The 17,328-nt window shown below is 42.5% G+C and overlaps 1 protein-coding gene and 3 non-coding genes across 5 annotated transcripts; all 4 read left to right on the top strand.

Annotated features, from left to right (window-relative positions):
- Positions 1 to 10: 10 nt before the first annotated feature.
- Positions 11 to 9,643, top strand: HMGN4 (high mobility group nucleosomal binding domain 4). Of its 2 annotated transcripts, none has more exons than XR_002726235.2 (3): positions 11 to 25; positions 888 to 1,207; positions 7,836 to 9,643. XR_002726235.2 is itself a non-coding variant. In XM_023191586.2 (3 exons), exon 3 carries the CDS (start codon positions 7,916 to 7,918, stop codon positions 8,186 to 8,188), a length of 273 nt encoding a protein of 90 aa, XP_023047354.1. In that variant the 5' UTR covers positions 611 to 760; positions 888 to 1,207; positions 7,836 to 7,915; the 3' UTR covers positions 8,189 to 9,643. The 2 variants fall into 2 exon arrangements, 1 of the variants encoding a protein (XP_023047354.1); XM_023191586.2 differs by lacking the exon at positions 11 to 25 and adding an exon at positions 611 to 760.
- TRNAV-CAC lies at positions 765 to 837 on the top strand. The gene has a single exon. It is a non-coding gene; the product is annotated as a tRNA-Val (tRNA).
- A 6,333-nt stretch (positions 9,644 to 15,976) lies between the features above and the next one.
- TRNAA-CGC lies at positions 15,977 to 16,048 on the top strand. The gene has a single exon. It is a non-coding gene; the product is annotated as a tRNA-Ala (tRNA).
- Positions 16,049 to 16,592: 544 nt separating this feature from the next.
- On the top strand, positions 16,593 to 16,666 carry TRNAI-AAU. Its single transcript has one exon. It is a non-coding gene; the product is annotated as a tRNA-Ile (tRNA).
- Positions 16,667 to 17,328: the final 662 nt, after the last annotated feature.

Genomic DNA, 17,328 nt, shown 5'->3' with positions numbered 1-17,328 from the left:
GCTGGACTAAGGAAATTCGTGCAAGGTAAATTTGCCTGAAAGTCTCAGAAGCGAGAGGGGCCGCTTTCTACAAGAGATGGGGTTATCATTTCTCTGGGGAGCAAATTCTGCCACCGACCACGTGGTAACGCCAACTACGTCAGAGAAACGATCGCCCTACCCAAGTCGTGCCCAGCCTCGCCTAACCATTTTGGCCGAAGAACGAAGGATCGTTCAGAGATATTAAAGTCACTATCGGGTTCTTCCCTATTCAGTCATTTGAAATGACTGTATGTGGCTTCAGTTTTGTTTTTTTTTTTTGAGATGGAGTCTTGCTCTGTCACCCAGGCTGGAGTGCAGTGGCTGGATCTCAGCTCACTGCAAGCTCCTCCTCTCGGGTTCATGCCATTCTCCTGCCTCAGCCTCCCGAGTAGCTGGGACTACAGGCGCCCGCCACCTCGCCCGGCTAGTTTTTTGTATTTTTAGTAGAGACGGGGTTTCACCGTGTTAGCCAGGATGGTCTCGATCTCCTGACCTCGTGATCCGCCCGTCTCGGCCTCCCAAAGTGCTGGGATTACAGGCTTGAGCCACCGTGCCCGGCCCTATGGCTTCAGTTTTAACACTGGAGAGGCTAGGTCTGAGCTGTTCATTGGTTTTTCGGGTTTGAGAGTTCGGTACAGAGACGCATGCGCACATCAGCAAAACTCGCACTTGGAAGGAAGAAACACCAAGTGTATTTACTACGCAGATAGAACTGCTTGCTCTGAGAAGCCACTTTTCGGTGGGTTTCCGTAGTGTAGTGGTTATCACGTTCGCCTCACACGCGAAAGGTCCCCGGTTCGAAACCGGGCGGAAACACGGTTTTGCTCTTCCCGCTACGAAATTCTTACACTGTGTATCTTTTAAAGATTTTTCAGGCCATCATAAATTTCCTGTCTTCCTGTCTTACGAGGTCGGGGCAGCGGTGCTTAGGGCGGGCCTCAGAGACTCACACACGGATCGCCAGGGGAAGAACCGGCTGTCTCCGGCTTGAACTCGGGGCGGCTCCCATCCTGCAGCCCCGGAAGCGCATCCTCACCTTCCCTCGCCTTCCTGTTCCTGGCAGTGCCCGGCTCCCCTCCTCTTTTCTATCTTGGGGCTGGTGCTGGCCCTGCCCACGCCTAGGGCTCTGGCGCGTCAAGGGCCTCAGCTGGGATTCCCGCTCCCCTCGGACGGCCACGAGACTCGGGTAAGTGCCTCACAGACTTTAGTACGCTACCGGGGGAAATGAGGGGCGGGATAGGGGGTCTCGCCGCCCTCCATATACTTAGGACCCTCTTGCCAGCTGGCCCCGGTCATGATTAAAGGCCTTGGGCCCCGTCAGCCCCGCCTGTCTTCCCGTCTCCAGAGTAATCGCAGCATCTCTCCTGAGCTCTGAGTGTGAATCCCTGGGAAAAGCTGAATCCAGAGGTGGGGTCACAGAGAGCCGCAGGCCCGACAGGGATGAGAAGCCCTAATCGGCGCTCTAAGGCCAATAAAAGAAGGAAAGAAGGGGATTTGAAAGGATTGCTCCCGCAGGGCTGTGGCCTTGAAGAGGTGGTGACTGGCAGGTTGGACTGACCTGCCGTGGGCTCTCCTTTCCTCCCCAATTTACCTTCGAGAAACCCTCGTTGAGGAGACAGCCAAGGGCTGAGTCTTCCTCCACTTTGACCTTTCGCTATCCCATCACAAAGAAAAAATGGATCCCAAGCTTAAGAAATGGACCAGCACTTGTTTAGAATCAGGACTTGTGCCATGGTGTTTGGCCTCTTACCCTGCTTGCCACATGGCTTGCTTACAAGTTAATTGGATTAATCAAACGCTTTTATGAGAAAGTTTTGTTGTGCCACCTGGCAGCCTCGGGTGTATCCTCAGAAAGATTTCTTTCTTAGATGTATTACTACTTTTTCTAGGGATTAGCCAAGCCTAGCCTCTCAGATCACATTGCTCCAGGTTCCCTCAAATGACTGATAAGAATGTGATGTGTTTGTTTTTGTTTGTTTTTGAGAGGGAGTCTCACTGTGTCTCCCAGGCTGGAGTGTAATGGTGCGATCTCTCTCACTGCAACCTGCACCTCCCTCTACCTCCCGAGTTCAAGCGATTTTTGTGCCTTAGACTCCCGAGCAGCTGGGACTATAGGCGTGCAATACCACGTCCGGATAATTTTTGTATTTTAGTTAGAGACGGGGTTTCACCATATTGGCCAGGCTGGTCTCAGACTCCTGACCTCAAGTGATCCGCCTGCTTTGGCCTCCCAAAGTGAGATAACAGGCCTGATCCACTGCGCCCGACCGAATGTGATATTTTTATGACCACGACAAAAGAAGGGCTGCATTCTTTGGTGGGTTTGCAAAATTAAAAAAGAAATAAAGAAAAGAAAAAAGAAAAGGACAATGTTTAATGAGCTGTTTTCTTTATACCATTTTCTTAAACAGGCTGCTTGGATAGATGTTGACTTGAAAGGTCCATTCTTTTGTCATCTTGCTGTTTCCCTTAACAAGACAATATCTTGGCTAGCAAGATAATATCTTGGTTAGCAAAACAGTAAACTTGGGCATGTGCTCAACAGCAATCTGTCTAATACATTTTCATTTAAAATCCCCTCTGTACTACCCAGAAATATAAGCAAGTTATTGTGGTGCCCTGAAAGGGGGCAGAGGTTCCAGGGTCCTGGGAGATGACAAGGATTTATCCTCTTCATCTTTTTCTGATGCCAGTTAGCAGGAATACTTTAGCCTGGAAGCTGAGTGTGCCTCTAACCAACCTTTACAGATGGGTGACTGTTTGAGAGCTTATGGCTCACTCCTTCTCTTTAAACCAGATGCATTCTGGCAAGCTGCAACAGCAAACCTACCATTTTAGACACCCTGCCTTTTCTCATCTTTCCTTTCTACCCCTGCATCTCCCAGTCTCTCTCACTTAACCCCCATGGAAACTCATGCTGCGTCTCTAATACTTTGGAAGATGAAGAACAAACAGGCCCTGGAGAGTGACTGATACCATGTGACCTCTTGCTTCTGTAGCACACAGCATCTTGCCTGTGAATCTTTTTATTTTTTATTGAGACAGAGTCTCACTCTGTCACCCAGGCTGGAGTGCAGTGGCGCAATCTTGGCTCACTGCAACCTCCGCCTCCCAGGCTCAAGTGATTCTCCTGCCTCAACCTTCCAAGTAGCTGGGACTATAGGTATGTGCCACCACACCCAGCTAATTTTTGTATTTTTAGTAGAGATGGGTTTCACCATGTTGGCCATGCTGGTCTTGAACTCCTGACCTCAAGTGATCCACCTGCCTCCACCTCCCAAAGTGCTGGGATTACAGGCATAAGCCACTGCGCCCAGCATTGCCTGTGATTTTTTATTGTATTTTAATTACATCCTTTATTCTCTCTTTCCTAAGCTTGGTGTTCATAACTTTCTTCCAGGTCTTCCTTCCAACCCCCAAACACGATCTTTCCTTAAGTAAGAGGCAGGGAAGAAGAGGGGAGCCTTCTGATTTTGGGGTGGGATTGAGGCTAAAACCCAAGTTAGAACTACCTCCCAGGAACGCAGTTCTGTATCCATTGAAAGAGCAAAAAGATGCTGCTAAATGTGCCTTGTGTTTGCTAGGGATGAGGTGAAAATGAGTATTGAATGAGGTGGCATTTTGGTCCATGGATTTGCTTGCTATGAAAGAGAAAAAACATGGAAAAATATATTTTGAGAGCTGGGTGAGACCCCCAAATTAATCCAAGATGTTTCCCTAGTCACTAAATTCTTTTTTTTTTTTTTTTTAAATAGAGTCTCACTCTATTGCCCAGGCTGGAGTGCAATGGCGCAATCTCGGCTCACTGCAACCTCCGCCTCCCAGGTTCAAGCAATTCTCCTGCCTCAGCATCCTGAGTAGCTGGGATTACAGGCACGTACCACCACCCCTGGCTAATTTTTGTATTTTTTAGTAGAGCCAGGGTTTCACCATGTTGGCCAGGCTGGTCTTGAACTCCTGACCTCGTGATCTGCCCACCTTGGCCTCCCAAAGTTCTGGGATTACAGGCGTGAGCCACCACGCTCTACCAAGTCACTAAATTCTTACACTGTTCCCTCTTATGTTCGTCCGCTAGGGCTGCCAAAACAAGGTACCACAGGCTGGGTGGCTTAAACAACAAAAATTAATTTTCTTTGACTTCTGGAGGGTAGAAGTCCAAGATCAAGATGTCGGCAGGTTTGGTTTCTTCTGAGGCCTCTCCTTGGCTTGCAGATGGCCGCCTCCCACTACGTCCTTAAATGTGTTCCTCTATGTTGTCTGTATCCTAATCTCCTCTTCCTAGAAGTACACCAGTCATTTGAATTAGGGCCCACCCATAAGACCCTATTTTGCTTTTTATTTCACTATTTGGTTTTTTTTTTTTAAGTTATTTCTGCCGGTTAATTTAAACATCATGATCTTTTTCTGATGATAAAAATGCAAGTCTTCATGCTAACAAAAGGATTGGAAGAAGGATGAAGCAGATGTTCCTTCTCTCCTACAGCAATCTCTTTAAATGAGTTAAATTGAGGACATTCATGAGAATTTCAGTCCAGTTCTGTGCAATGAAGAGGAGTGATTCAAAACTTTCACTAACTTTCTCTGTTGTTTGTTAATATAATGTTATTGGAAGAGTTATTTTAACAAAGGGGAATTGTTTTATTTCTAAAACTTTTTAAATTGTTGCCATGTCTTGGGAAAATAACTTCAGTATCTGTCTTGATAATTTCTTGCCCTGATGATACCACTGAAAGTCATTTCTCTCTGTTTCCAAAAGTTACACAGTTACTAGTAAGATTTATCTGCCAGTTAATGTTCTTTTCTTCCACATGCATGAAGGAGTATTTGTAATGACTTTTATATTTTATCATTAACATTATTTTTTTGAACTCTTAAAATGTGTATTGTTTTTACATTAATAGACTTCCTTTTTTTAGAGCAATTTTTGGTTTACAGAAAATTGAACAGAGAGTTCCCACATACTTCCTTTCCCCCACCTCAGTTTCTCCTAAGTTATTAACAACTTGCACTGGTGTGGTACATTTGTTACAAATGATTAATATTGACAGCTTATTATTAACTAAAATATATAGTTTACATCAGGGTTCACTCACTGTATGAAGTTCTGTGGGTTTTGTCAAATTCATAACATCTACCATTATATAATATATGCCATTACAGTAGCATACAAAAGAGTTTCATTTACCTAAAAATCCCTTCCGTGCCACCTCAGATAATTTCTTCTAAGTTAAAACCACTGTGTGGTGAGAGCTCCTTCCTTTTCGAACCTCCTTGTCCTTTATGGAAATGGTAAGAGCTTTTACCCATCTCTCTGGCCCCTTTTCATTATATGTGTGTCTGTCTCCTACATTTGTAAGTTCTGTAGAGAGTCGGTGACCTGGTCTCCTAATCAGCTTCCTAAAGGTGAGTTTCAAGAATTAAATCATTATTTAAATACTCAGATACAGCATCCAGGCAGTGGCCTATTTTTCCTGATTTTATTTTGTCACCTGCTGTATTTTGGCCTTTGACATGTGGAGATAATGGCCCCCCTACTTGGGATGGACTGCAGTGGATCTAACTTGAAGAAAACTGAACCCAGGAAAAGAGGTTGTGTGAGCATTCCCACACCAGGAAATGGGCTGAGAAACAATTTTGAAGTGAGATGGAAGGAGAATGGTATGCGGTATCCATTCTTAGGGAAATGTGTGCTAGGCCAAAAGCTCACTTTTTGGTTAAACACTCTCATTCTCTGGTAACATAAAGGTCTCTAAAAATATATGCAGAATATTTGGGATAACCTTATTTATTATTCATTGCCCAAGTTGGGTCACTTTTCAAAGTAAAAGGGAACATTATGAATAATTATACTAGGGCAACAGGTATAAATCAAGTCACCCTACTATTAGACCAAGTGATTTTCACTGGTTCCTTCATTGTAAGAGTAGCTCCTTTTGTTTCCTAAAAATTGTTAAAATGATTCCTTAATGTTGCATTTGAAAGAAAGGGAAAAGGACAAAAATTAGCAATAAATTTATGTAATGGCAAGGATTTCTTCAGAAGAGAGCAGGTCAGGTGTAGTTAGATCAGTAGAACTGTATGTCTCAGTGGCACCATTACTTTTTTATTTTTATTTTTATTTTTGGAGGCAGACTCTCGCTCTGTCCCCCAGGCTGGAGTGCAGTGGCACGATCTCGGCTCACTGCAACCTCCGCCTCCCGGTTTCAAGCGATTCTCAGGTGGATCACCTGAGGTCAGGAGTTTGAGACCAGCCTGGCCAACATGGTGAAACCCCATCTCTAAAAAAAATACAAAAATTAGCTGGGTGTGATGGTGGGCACCTGTAATCCCAGCTACCCGGGAGGCTGAGGCAGGAGAATTGCTTCAACCAGGGAGACAGAGGTTGCAGTGAGATGAGATCGCATCACTGCATTCCAGCCTGGGTGACAGAGGGAGACTCTGAGACTCCGTCTAAAAAAAACAAAACAAAACAAAATCAAAACTGGAGCAATTTGGAGACAAGATTAAAAAAATAGTAATAACATTGTAGAATGGGGCCACTCACAAGGTTACAGAATTTCCCAGAAAATGTTTTCAAGGGTGGGGCAGAAGGTATGATAGACAAAAGCTTTAAAAAAGTCACACAGGGCCTGTGAATGCCAGCCCTACGCCTAAGTCCTAATTACAAACTCAAATTCTTTTCTATTTCCTACCTGTGTGGCTCTCAATCTGTGCTCTGGGCTACCCACATTTTTTAGTATTTTTATTAATTCTTGAGCAGGCACATAAAATTTTTCTGTGTAAGACATAGATAATACTCCACCCGTGTGCTTCCCCTACAGCTTAAAGAAGAGAACACAACATCCCCCATCTCTGGACTAACCTACATGCCTTCTCCAACCACATCCCTTTCCCAACTCCCAAGAGATAACCACTGGCCAATTTTTATTTATCCCCTTTTTTTTTTTTTAAGTTTTGCTATATGTTTGTGGCCTCAACGTGTCATAGTTTTACATGTGTAAATGGATCTATAGTGTACATATTCTTCTGCAACTTCATATTTTTGTTCGTCATTATATTCTTGAGATTGATCCTCGTTTTTGAACCTAGCTGTAATGTATTTGTTTCTGCTGCTGAATAGTATTCCCTTTTATAGATACTACCAAAATATATATATTCCTTCTACTATTGAAGGACATTTGGGTGATTTACAGGTTTTTGAAATTACAGTGTTGCTGGAAACATTCTTGTGGAGATCTCCTGTCCACACCTCCAAGAATCCCTCTAAGTAAACACCTAGACGTAAAATTGCTTTATATAATACCACTGTTTCCAGAGTGCTTTACAAATAACCACTGTTTCCTGAAGCAAATACACTAATTTGCACACACACAGGAGTACATAAGGGTTTTGATTGCTCCCTATCAGTTGAGTCCTTGATATTGTCAGATAACTTGGTTTTCCTCAATTTGATAGATATGAAATGTTATATCCTATGCTTTTAATATGTACTTCTTATCTATTTTTAAGTGCTTATTCCTCACTCATGCTTCCAAGAAGTACCTGTTAACATTTTTTGCCATAGTTTTAAAATTTTCATTTTGTCCTTTTCTCATGGATCTGTAGGAATGCTTTATGTATTCAGGATTCTAACATTTTGTCCATTATATGTGTTACACATATCTTTGCTGAGCTGGTAACTTACTGTTTTACTTTTACTATGCTATCTTTTTTGATATACACAAATTATTAACAATATAGTCAAATTTGATTTTTAATGTTTACATTGGTCAGTCTTTCCCTTTATGGTTTATACTTTTTGTGTCTTGTTAAAGACATCTTTCCAGGAGCAGTGTGAGGAGGATAGAAACACCCACCAGGACTGCTCAAGTCGCCTGCCAACACTGCTGCCACCATGCCGAAGAGAAAGGCAAAAGGAGATGCTAAAGGTGATAAAGCAAAGGTGAAGGATGAGCCACAGAGGAGATCAGCACGGTTATCTGCTAAACCAGCTCCTCCAAAACCAGAGCCCAGGCCTAAAAAGGCCTCTGCAAAGAAGGGAGAGAAGCTTCCCAAAGGGAGAAAGGGGAAAGCAGATGCTGGCAAGGATGGGAACAACCCTGCAAAAAACCGAGATGCCTCTACACTGCAGTCCCAGAAAGCAGAAGGCACTGGGGATGCCAAGTGAAATGTACATTTTTGATAGCTCTGTCTTATAGTGATTCTACTGTTTGAAATACTATTTTTTTAAATCAAGTTTTATAAAACCGTAGAATTTTGGCTCTCTTTTTTAAGTTATGTTGTTAGCACACAGGACACTTCCTTGTTGTCTTTTGTGGAAAGGGCAAATACCACTAATAGGGTGTATCTCAGAAACTGAATTGAAATAGGGGAAAATAGGATTTTCTCTCCTGTTTGAAGATTGTTCTTGATTCCCTTGATTCCCAGGAGAGAGTCTCTGACATTCACATGTCAGCCACTTTGGCACAGAAGCCTTACAGTGTGGGGAACCAAAACTTCGTGTCTCCTCTTTCCCTGATGCCATCAGCATAGACTTGACTTCCTTAAACCAAGAGTCTTGATGTGGCCTTGGCAACCCTAAAATCAACTGTGTTAGGTAACAAAACTCAGGCTTTCTGCTGATGACATCGAGATGGTGTCACTCAAAAGAGCCAAGATTCCTGTTTTCAGTTTGTGGATCCATCCTGCTGGTTTTACTTTATTCCCTCCATGTCAAAGTGGGCCTGTGAAAAGCTCATACAGGCCTCATGTGAAGTGTCCACCCTTTCTGAAAATCTTTCTTGTTCAAAACAGCAACAACCTATGTTGTTAACTTTTACAGTGACTTTTCGAGGAGGGGAGTTTGGAAATTGTAAAATGTTATAGATTGTTGCCTATTTCCTGCTGAAAGTAAATGTTTTTAAAAAGTATCATATAAAGCTGAATACAAGTTGGTTTGGGGGGAGATCCTTTCCAACCCAAAGTCCTAAATATATTCTTTACTGCCTTGTAGAAATTTTATACTTTTGCCTTTCACATTTGTCTTTAGTCTGTCTTGAACTGATTTTTGTGAAAATTATGAATTAGAAATTCAATTTAACATTTTTCATATTTCAAAGTGGTTGTCTCTGCACTATTTACTGAAAAGTTCATCTTTTCCCCAGTGATTTGTAACACTGCCTCTTTCATAAATTAAATTTTTGTGTACGTGTGTGGGTCTTTTGATGGTTTCTATTCTGACTGACATCAATTTGTCTAATCTTACAGCAGTACAAAACAGTCCTGATTATTGCAACTTTAGGAAAAGGTCTGATAAAAACCAAGATGCCTCCACATTTTGTCATAATTTTAGCCAATTTCACCTCTGTCTCCAATATCACCACAAAATTTTTCTTCCTTGGAGTGTCTTGGCTATTCTTAGCCAACTGTTCCTCCATATTACTTCTAGAATTAGATCAACAATTTGTAAATCAAACAAACCCAAGAACATTGAAATTTTGATTGGATTTGTATTGAATTTATAGATTAATCTGGTAAGCCATGTCATCTTTACAATGTTGTCTTCCAATACATCCTTATGGTTCAGCTCTCCATTTACTTAGGCCTTTGAAATATCTTTCAATAAAGTTTATAATTTTCTCCATAAAGGTCTTCTTGTTAATATTTCCTAGGAACTTTATGCTTTTTAACACTACTTTCTATGGCATATTTTTAGTTCTTACATTTTCTGGTTTTAGCTAATGTTGATTTCAAATTTTGTATCTAGCAACCTTGCTACCTTTCATTCTTGTATCTGTATATTCTTGTGGGGTTTTTGTTTTTTACATAGACAACCATATATTCTGTGTATATAAACAATTTTGTTTCTTTTTAGTCCTTACACCTGTAATTTCTTTTTCTAATGCTCTGTGTAGTCTAGGTGTTGGTGTCTGCTTTTTTTTTTTTTCCCAGCCAGAGTCTCACTCTGTCTCCCAGGCTGGAGTGCAGTGATGCGATCTCGGCTCGCCGCAACCTCCGCCTCCCGGGTTCAAGCGATTCTTCTGCCTCACCTTCCAAATACGTGGGACTGCAGGCGTGCACCACCACACCCGACTAATGTTTGTATTTTTAGTTAGTAGAGACGGAGTTTTACCATGTTGGCCATGCTGGTTTCGAACTCCTGACCTCAGGTGATCCACCCGCCTCAGCCTCCCAAAGTGCTGGGATTACAGACGTGTGCCACCACACCCCGCCGTGTCTCTCCTTTTTTGTTTCTTTTTCTTTTTTGAAATGGAGTCTCACTCTGTCACCCAGGCTGGAGTGTAGTGACACGATCTCTGCTCACTGCAACCTCCGCCCCCGATTCTCCTGCCTCAGCCACCCGAGTGGCTGGTATTACAGGCACCTACCACCAGGCCTGGCTAATTTTTTTATTTTTATTATTATTATTTGTATTTTTAGAAGAGACGGGTTTTTGCCATATTGGTCAGGCTGGTCTCAACCTCCTGGCTTCAAGTAATCAGCCCGCCTTGGCCTCCCAAAGTGCTGGGATTACAGGCATGAGCCGCCATGCCCGGTGCCATTAGAGTTTTGAGCAAAGAAATGGCACAGTCTAAGGTGTTTCATATATGCGTGTGTGTATGGCTGCTGCATGAGCAATAGACTGTAAGCTGTCACAGCAATCTAGGCAAAACATGATGATTTGTACCTGGTATGGAACTGTGAAGAGGTCTGAGAGAGTTGGCAGTAAATAATGCCAAGTTTGGATGATTGCTTAGCCTTTCTAAGACACAGTTTCCTCAGTAGCAAAGCAAGAACTAATATCTATTTTGCAAGGTTTTGAAAAGAGTTAGAGATACTTTATGGAAATGACTAATATTGCAATTTACTAATATGCATAAAGCTCTTGGAGATTTGAAAAAAAAAAAATATTTCCCAGAATCTTACATCGCCACTGAAAAACGGAAGGAAAAAAGATGATTCGATTACTCCACAAAACTGAGGCCCAGGACACTCCATATGGAGCCTTACTAAAACCAATAAGTAGCATATATAGTAAAATTGGAATTACATAATAGCATTTTTTTCCTTTGTAATAGTGAATTGCTGGCATTTCTACTTTGTCATGCTGTATTACCATCCTTCATCTGCTCAACTATTCCCACTCCATTTTATTTGTTAAACAACAAACACTTATCTGCCCTTTATGCCTGACAACAGATTAGGATCAAGGATAAAAGAAATATTCCCTGTTCTCAGCTCAAAGTTGAATGAGAGCCGGGTGCAGTGGCTCACACCTGTAATCTCAGCACTTTGGGAGGCCAAGGCAGGCAGATCATTTGAGGTCAAGAGTTCGAAACCAGCCTGACCAACATAGTGAAACCCTGTCTCCTACTACAAATACCAAAATATTAGCCAGGCATGGTGGCGCATCCCTGTAGTCCCAGCTACTCAGGAGGCTGAGGCAGGAGAATTGCTTGAACCGGGGAGGCGGAGGTTGCAGTGAGCTGAGATGGCGCCACTGCACTCCAGCCTGGGCGACAGAGTGAAACTCCATCTCAAAAAAACAAAACAAAACAAAACAAAACGTTGAATGGGATAGAGAGATAGGTCACCATACAGTAATGTGCTCTTTGTTATAACACAGCAAGAGACCCAAACCCTGATGCCAGGGCATGAAGAGGCCTTAGGGAGGACTTCCTGTAGTATGTTGACACATGACCAATAAAATGAGAACAGAAAGGAGCTGGTCAAGCAAGGAGTGGGAAAAAGGCTTCCAGTAAGAATAATAACGTACAAAGATGTTAAGAGAATATGGTGCATAGATGTTTACTTTTATTCTTTTTTCCCCCTCTTGCTGTCATCTTAGGTGCACAGTAGATGTTCAATAAATTATTGTTGGATCAAAAAATAATTAAATGAATAACCAAATTATATCAGGTTTCTGACTATAATAAAAGAGAATTATTGTGTTGTTTGCCCAACTGCCCAGTGATTTATATGAATAATTTTATTTCGAAAACCCTATGAGCTGAGTAGCATTGTTCTCATTTAACTTTACATTTAGACAAACATAAATTTAGACATATATCAGCCTGAGTGATCTAGAGTATTTTGTTTGTTTTGTTTTGTTTTTTTGAGACGGAGTTTCACTCTTGTCGCCCACGCTGGAGTGCAATGGCGGGATCTCAGCTCACTGCAACCTCCGCCTCCCGGGTTCAAGGGATTCTCTTGCCTCAGCCTCCCGAGCAGCTGGAATTACAGGCGCCTGCCACCGTGCCTGGCTAACTTTTTGTGTTGATTTTAGTAGAGACAGGGTTTCACCGTGTTTGCCAGGCTGGTCTCGAATTCCTGACCTCGTGATCCGCCCGCCTTGGCCTCCCAAAGTGCTGGGATTACAGGCGTGAGCCACCACGTCCGGCCTAGAGCTTTTAATAACCAAATTTCTGACCCTCACATCTGAGGCACTGAGCATGGAAGAGTTGGAAAGAAGAGGAAGGGAAACTTATTTTTCTGTATCCGTCCTTGCACCACTACCTTCTTTTCTCAGTAGTAGTTGTGTTACAGGAAAGGGGCCCTGATCCAGACCCCGAGGGAGGGTTCTTGGCTTTCACGAAAGAAAGAATTCAGGGTGAGTACGCAGTGCAAAGTAAGAGCAAGTTTAATAAAAAAGTTAAGTAGTGAAAGTACAGCTACTCCATAGACAGAGTAGGGTGTTCCCGAAACACTCAGGAACGCGTCCACCCTAGGTACAATACTTATATATATGGGGAGATGTGCTCTGCTATAAGGGTTTGTGATAAAGGATTAATTTTCTTATTATATTTTGTAAGAACCGATAATATTATATTTAAAGCAAAATTTCGAATGCCTTTGTTCTCCCGATGTGGGGATATCTGGAAACTCCCAAGTCTGGGTCTGTTTACTAAACATTATTTATTTGTTTCCTTAACCATAAACATCTAGAGGCTAGGAATGCCTGACTTTCTGGGAATGCAGCCCAGCAAAAGTTCCAGCCTCGTTTTCCTAGCCCTCACTCAAAATGGAGTCGCTCTGGTTCGAATGCCTCTGACAGAGATCCTGGTAAAATGTACCTCCTCGGTTGCAGTGAGCCGTGATCGCACCCCTAAACTCCATCCGGCCTGGGAGACAGAGTGAGACTCCGTTTCAAACAAAAAAAAAGAAAAAAGAAAAGAAAAGAAAAGAAAAAATACCTCCCGCTTCTCTCAAAACTCTCCAATGGCTTCCAGCCTGGGTCATGAACATGGCCTGGAGGAGCCCTACTTGGAGTACCCAAGAGCGCGGCCCAAGCGCCGCGACGCCCCGCCCCTCTGGCTCGCTCTGCTCTGGGACGCACTTCCGACACCCTCGAGGCCTGGGAGGTCAGCGACTCTCGGTGTCGCCTGGCGGGGCCGGCTCTGGTTGGCTCACTGATTCCCAGTTGGGTGGGGGAGGCTTGACTGAGCTCCCACCCGGAATTTCACCTTAGACCTTTAAAGACCTTGTTCCGGCCTCAGGAGCCAGCGCTAACCCCTAGTCCTCATTAGTGGAGTTGCGGCGGAAGGGGATGGCAGGCACCCGACAGTGGTCTCCTCAAAGATGGCGAATTTCTGCGGGGATTCATCTTTTAGCTCCCAGGGAGCCCTCTGGCCCCAGCAGGAAGCCCATGGAGCCCTTTTCAAAAATTGTATTTTTGAAAAATTAAAAAAAACACAGGATTTCAAAGAAAGCCAATTATACTACAAAAGTTATCAAACGATTAAAATAATTTCAGAGTAATGTGTGTTTCTCATTAAGGCATTAAATATTAAACTTCAAAACCCGTCTTATGACTGCTGTAATTTTGAAACAGTTGTCTTGGGTATTTGTAACAACTGTATTTATATTGTATACAGAAATATGTGATTTTTCTTGGTGACAGAGTCACAGTTACTTCTCTTTCAATTGTATTGGCAAGTGAAAGATATGTTAAATTTCAGTTAGAATAGACTAGAATCAGAAATAATCAGAACACAGTGTCTATGATAAGAGTAAGGAACAGTTCATGCAACTTTTGTTTCTGATACTTATGTATGACTGACGATGTACACTAAACTTCAAATTGTAGGTCACTACCAAAACAATGAAAGTTACTGCCACTAGGCCCAAGTTCTGGGTGAAGAACCACGTCTGTTTACCTAGGCAGCCCCAGGGCAAAACAGGGGATCAGAAAGGAGCACACTAATGGAGAAAACAGGGAGCCTTTGCATTTTTGTTGCTTTTCAAGAAAGAGTTTAACCTTTAACAACTTGTAACCATTGTTATTGCAACTTTATTCCTATTCCAGATGAAAAACTTTGTGCGCTGAGGCTTCCTTTCCAAAAGGCCCATCTATTTACTAAACAGCTCCTAGGTTATCAGATCTATGGTCAGCTCGAGTCCTTCATTTATTCGGGGATATCAGCCTGTGACTTGACCTTACCTTCCTCCCTCCAACTGCAGTAACCTCTCTCGCCTTGTCCGTAGTTTCCCTTCCGCTGTCTCAGTTACCCCCTTCAACCGTGGTCCAAAATATTAAATGAAACTTCCAGAAATAAAAAATGCATAAGTTTCAAATAACTCACCTTTCTCAGTAGCGTCAAGAAATCTCCCACCCGCCCGAGGATCATCCCTTTGTCCAGAGTATCCACGGGGTATGCGCTCCCCACACGTTAGTCACTTAATACTCATCCTGGTTATCAGATCGAAAAAACGTAGTATACTATGGTACTATCCGAGGTTTCAGGCATTCACTTGGGTGTCTTGGAACATATCTCCCGCTGATAAGGAAAGAATACTGTACATATTGGGTTAAAAATGAAGAAATGGAAAGAAAAAAGGAGAAATACAACGACACCTGAACAGAGATTTGAAACCTGGGCCCTCAGATTAAAAGTTCATGGCCATACTGACTGAGCTACCAAGGTTCGTACAAAATGCCCAAACCACATCAACCCTGGTTTATTAATCTATGTATCTGACCTAGAACTTGATTTTAGAAGGTTCAGCTGTGATTTTAATAAGGAGCTGATAATTTAGAAATTCTTGCTAATGACAGCACAGAATCTCAGCCACAACGAGGGTCCGTTTTAAGACCGAGGTCTAATCATATTACAAATTAATACTAACATCCCCCCCAAATTCTATCTATCTATGTATCTGTCTATCTATCTATCTATCTATCTATCTATCTATCTATCTATCTACCTATCTATCCATCTATCTATCTATCTATCTATCTATCTATCTATCTATCTATCTATCTATCTACCTATCTATCTACCTACCTACCTACCTATCTACCTATCTTTCTACACGCATGTATATGTATTCGTGTAATTCAGTCCAGTCAAGGACTAACAGAATGCTCGCCTTCAGTTCCTAGGCTTCCCAGATAAATATCTCAAATCCTCTCTCCAAACTTGGGCCCAAACAAAACATTTTCAAAAGTAACCTGATCTGACGCTGGTGCTCGTAAAGGGGAGTAATTGAATCACCTTTTCGGCGACATACTTAGGGAAGCTGATGTGAGACGAAGAATAGAGAAAACTGTTTGATTTAGCAGTGCTTGGTTTCATCTGCCTTGGTTTTCAGTGTTCAGTTTCTTTGAAAAAAGGAAAAAGAAATTAAAGAAATTTGTAAAGAAGCGTCTTCACTCTCCTTTTTCTTCTCAGATTTCCAGGTAGTTATCAATAGTTCTATCCCTGGGTCAGTGGGTTAAGTATTTGACGAGTGTGTCTGATGCCTGGAAGGTTTTACACACTTTGAAAACTGATGGATGCTGCCCCATTAACCATTTCAGGATTTTGTTCGACAAATAAAAGAGAATTTAACTTCAGCAGTTAGCAAACCTTAGAATTTGCTAAGGGGACCGAGATGGGGAAGGGGGCAGATATGGGAGGACGAAAGCGCGGGGGGAGGTAACAGAAATCTCTTACAAACAACTAGGGAGAGCTAGAAGGCAACCTTTCGAAGGGCTGGGGATGTAGCTCAGTGGTAGAGCGCATGCTTCGCATGTATGAGGCCCCGGGTTCGATCCCCGGCATCTCCAAGTCCTTTTATCCTATCTGCCCAATACTATTAGAAACTCTATTTCAAAATGTTAAATAATTATATTTTGTATCCTCCACTTCTTTAACTTTTTATGGCGTTCTTTTAGCCACTATATGTAGAATTGTATATGGAGTACGGGGAACAAGGTTGCTTTGAGCTATTTTGAACTATGTGAAACAAATCGAATTGAGAACACAGGAAAACATGCCCAATGGAGAGATGACAAAAGAGGAGCAACCTGGAAAGTTGCCCGGAACCCATTAATGAGCCCTATTTGTGGTATATGGTTTGCCTTTAGGGCAAAAATAATCTTGGCTTGAGAACACGGAAAGGGGAGGGAGGACGGGCTATTAGTCCTGTGCGTCATAGGATGATAAAAATAGGACAAATATCGGGAGAAGGATGAATCTCAGCTAGCTCAGCACGGGCGAATTTGACTGCTCTAGTGCACCGTTCTCCCGTAGGGGAATAAGGAAAACGAAAACATTCCGGAACACTGACGAAATTCTTAATGCAGTTTTTAAAACTCTCGAAAGGTAGGTGGCCGGTTAGCTCAGTTGGTTAGAGCGTGGTGCTAATAACGCCAAGGTCGCGGGTTCGATCCCCGTACGGGCCAGAGTCCTTTTCTTCCATCAGGTAACTTACACAAAGATAAGGAAAAACCAGTTGCTTGAGGACTGTTACTACAGGAAAGCCTGTGCTAACCTCTACAACTAACACTTTGCCAGAAGTCCAAACATTTGTAGTAAGTTCAGAGGTCCTGTTTTCTTAACTCATGGTGTTCAAAATGCTCATGAGAAGCAGAAAAGCAGCAGGATATTTTAGGAGATTTAAATTCAATATAGGGCAAAACAATGGCACCAATTTGTTTAGTGCTCCAACACTGTCCTTGAAATAGTCTGAAAACAGATAAATCTTCAGATACTGAAATGCGGGGCAAGTGTGAGAAGGCAGTGTTCATTATCTCTGATTGCCCAGTTAAGGATCCCTACTTGGAAAGCTCAACATTCACACATCAAGACAGAAATTTCATTCCGAGGGAAACATTTTCTTGTTACTTTAATTTCCCAAGAAAGGACTAAGCCCCTTTCCAAAAATCTACCTTTTCCACATCAGCAACCTGGACCCTTTGGTCCAGGTTGGCCACCTCCAGGAATAACAGTTCAGTCCACTTCTTGATGTTAAATATTCCCCGTTCCTTGTACAACGAATGTCCTCTGTTTATTTACGACCTCACAGCTGTATATCCTGTCGAGTGAATTTTCACGTCTTTTACTA

The sequence above is a fragment of the Piliocolobus tephrosceles genome, chromosome 5 (assembly GCF_002776525.5).
Source record: "Piliocolobus tephrosceles isolate RC106 chromosome 5, ASM277652v3, whole genome shotgun sequence".
Taxonomy (NCBI): Eukaryota; Metazoa; Chordata; class Mammalia; order Primates; family Cercopithecidae; genus Piliocolobus; species Piliocolobus tephrosceles.
Note: the sequence above shows the minus strand (reverse complement) of the source record. Positions and strands in the feature narration are given on the sequence as shown.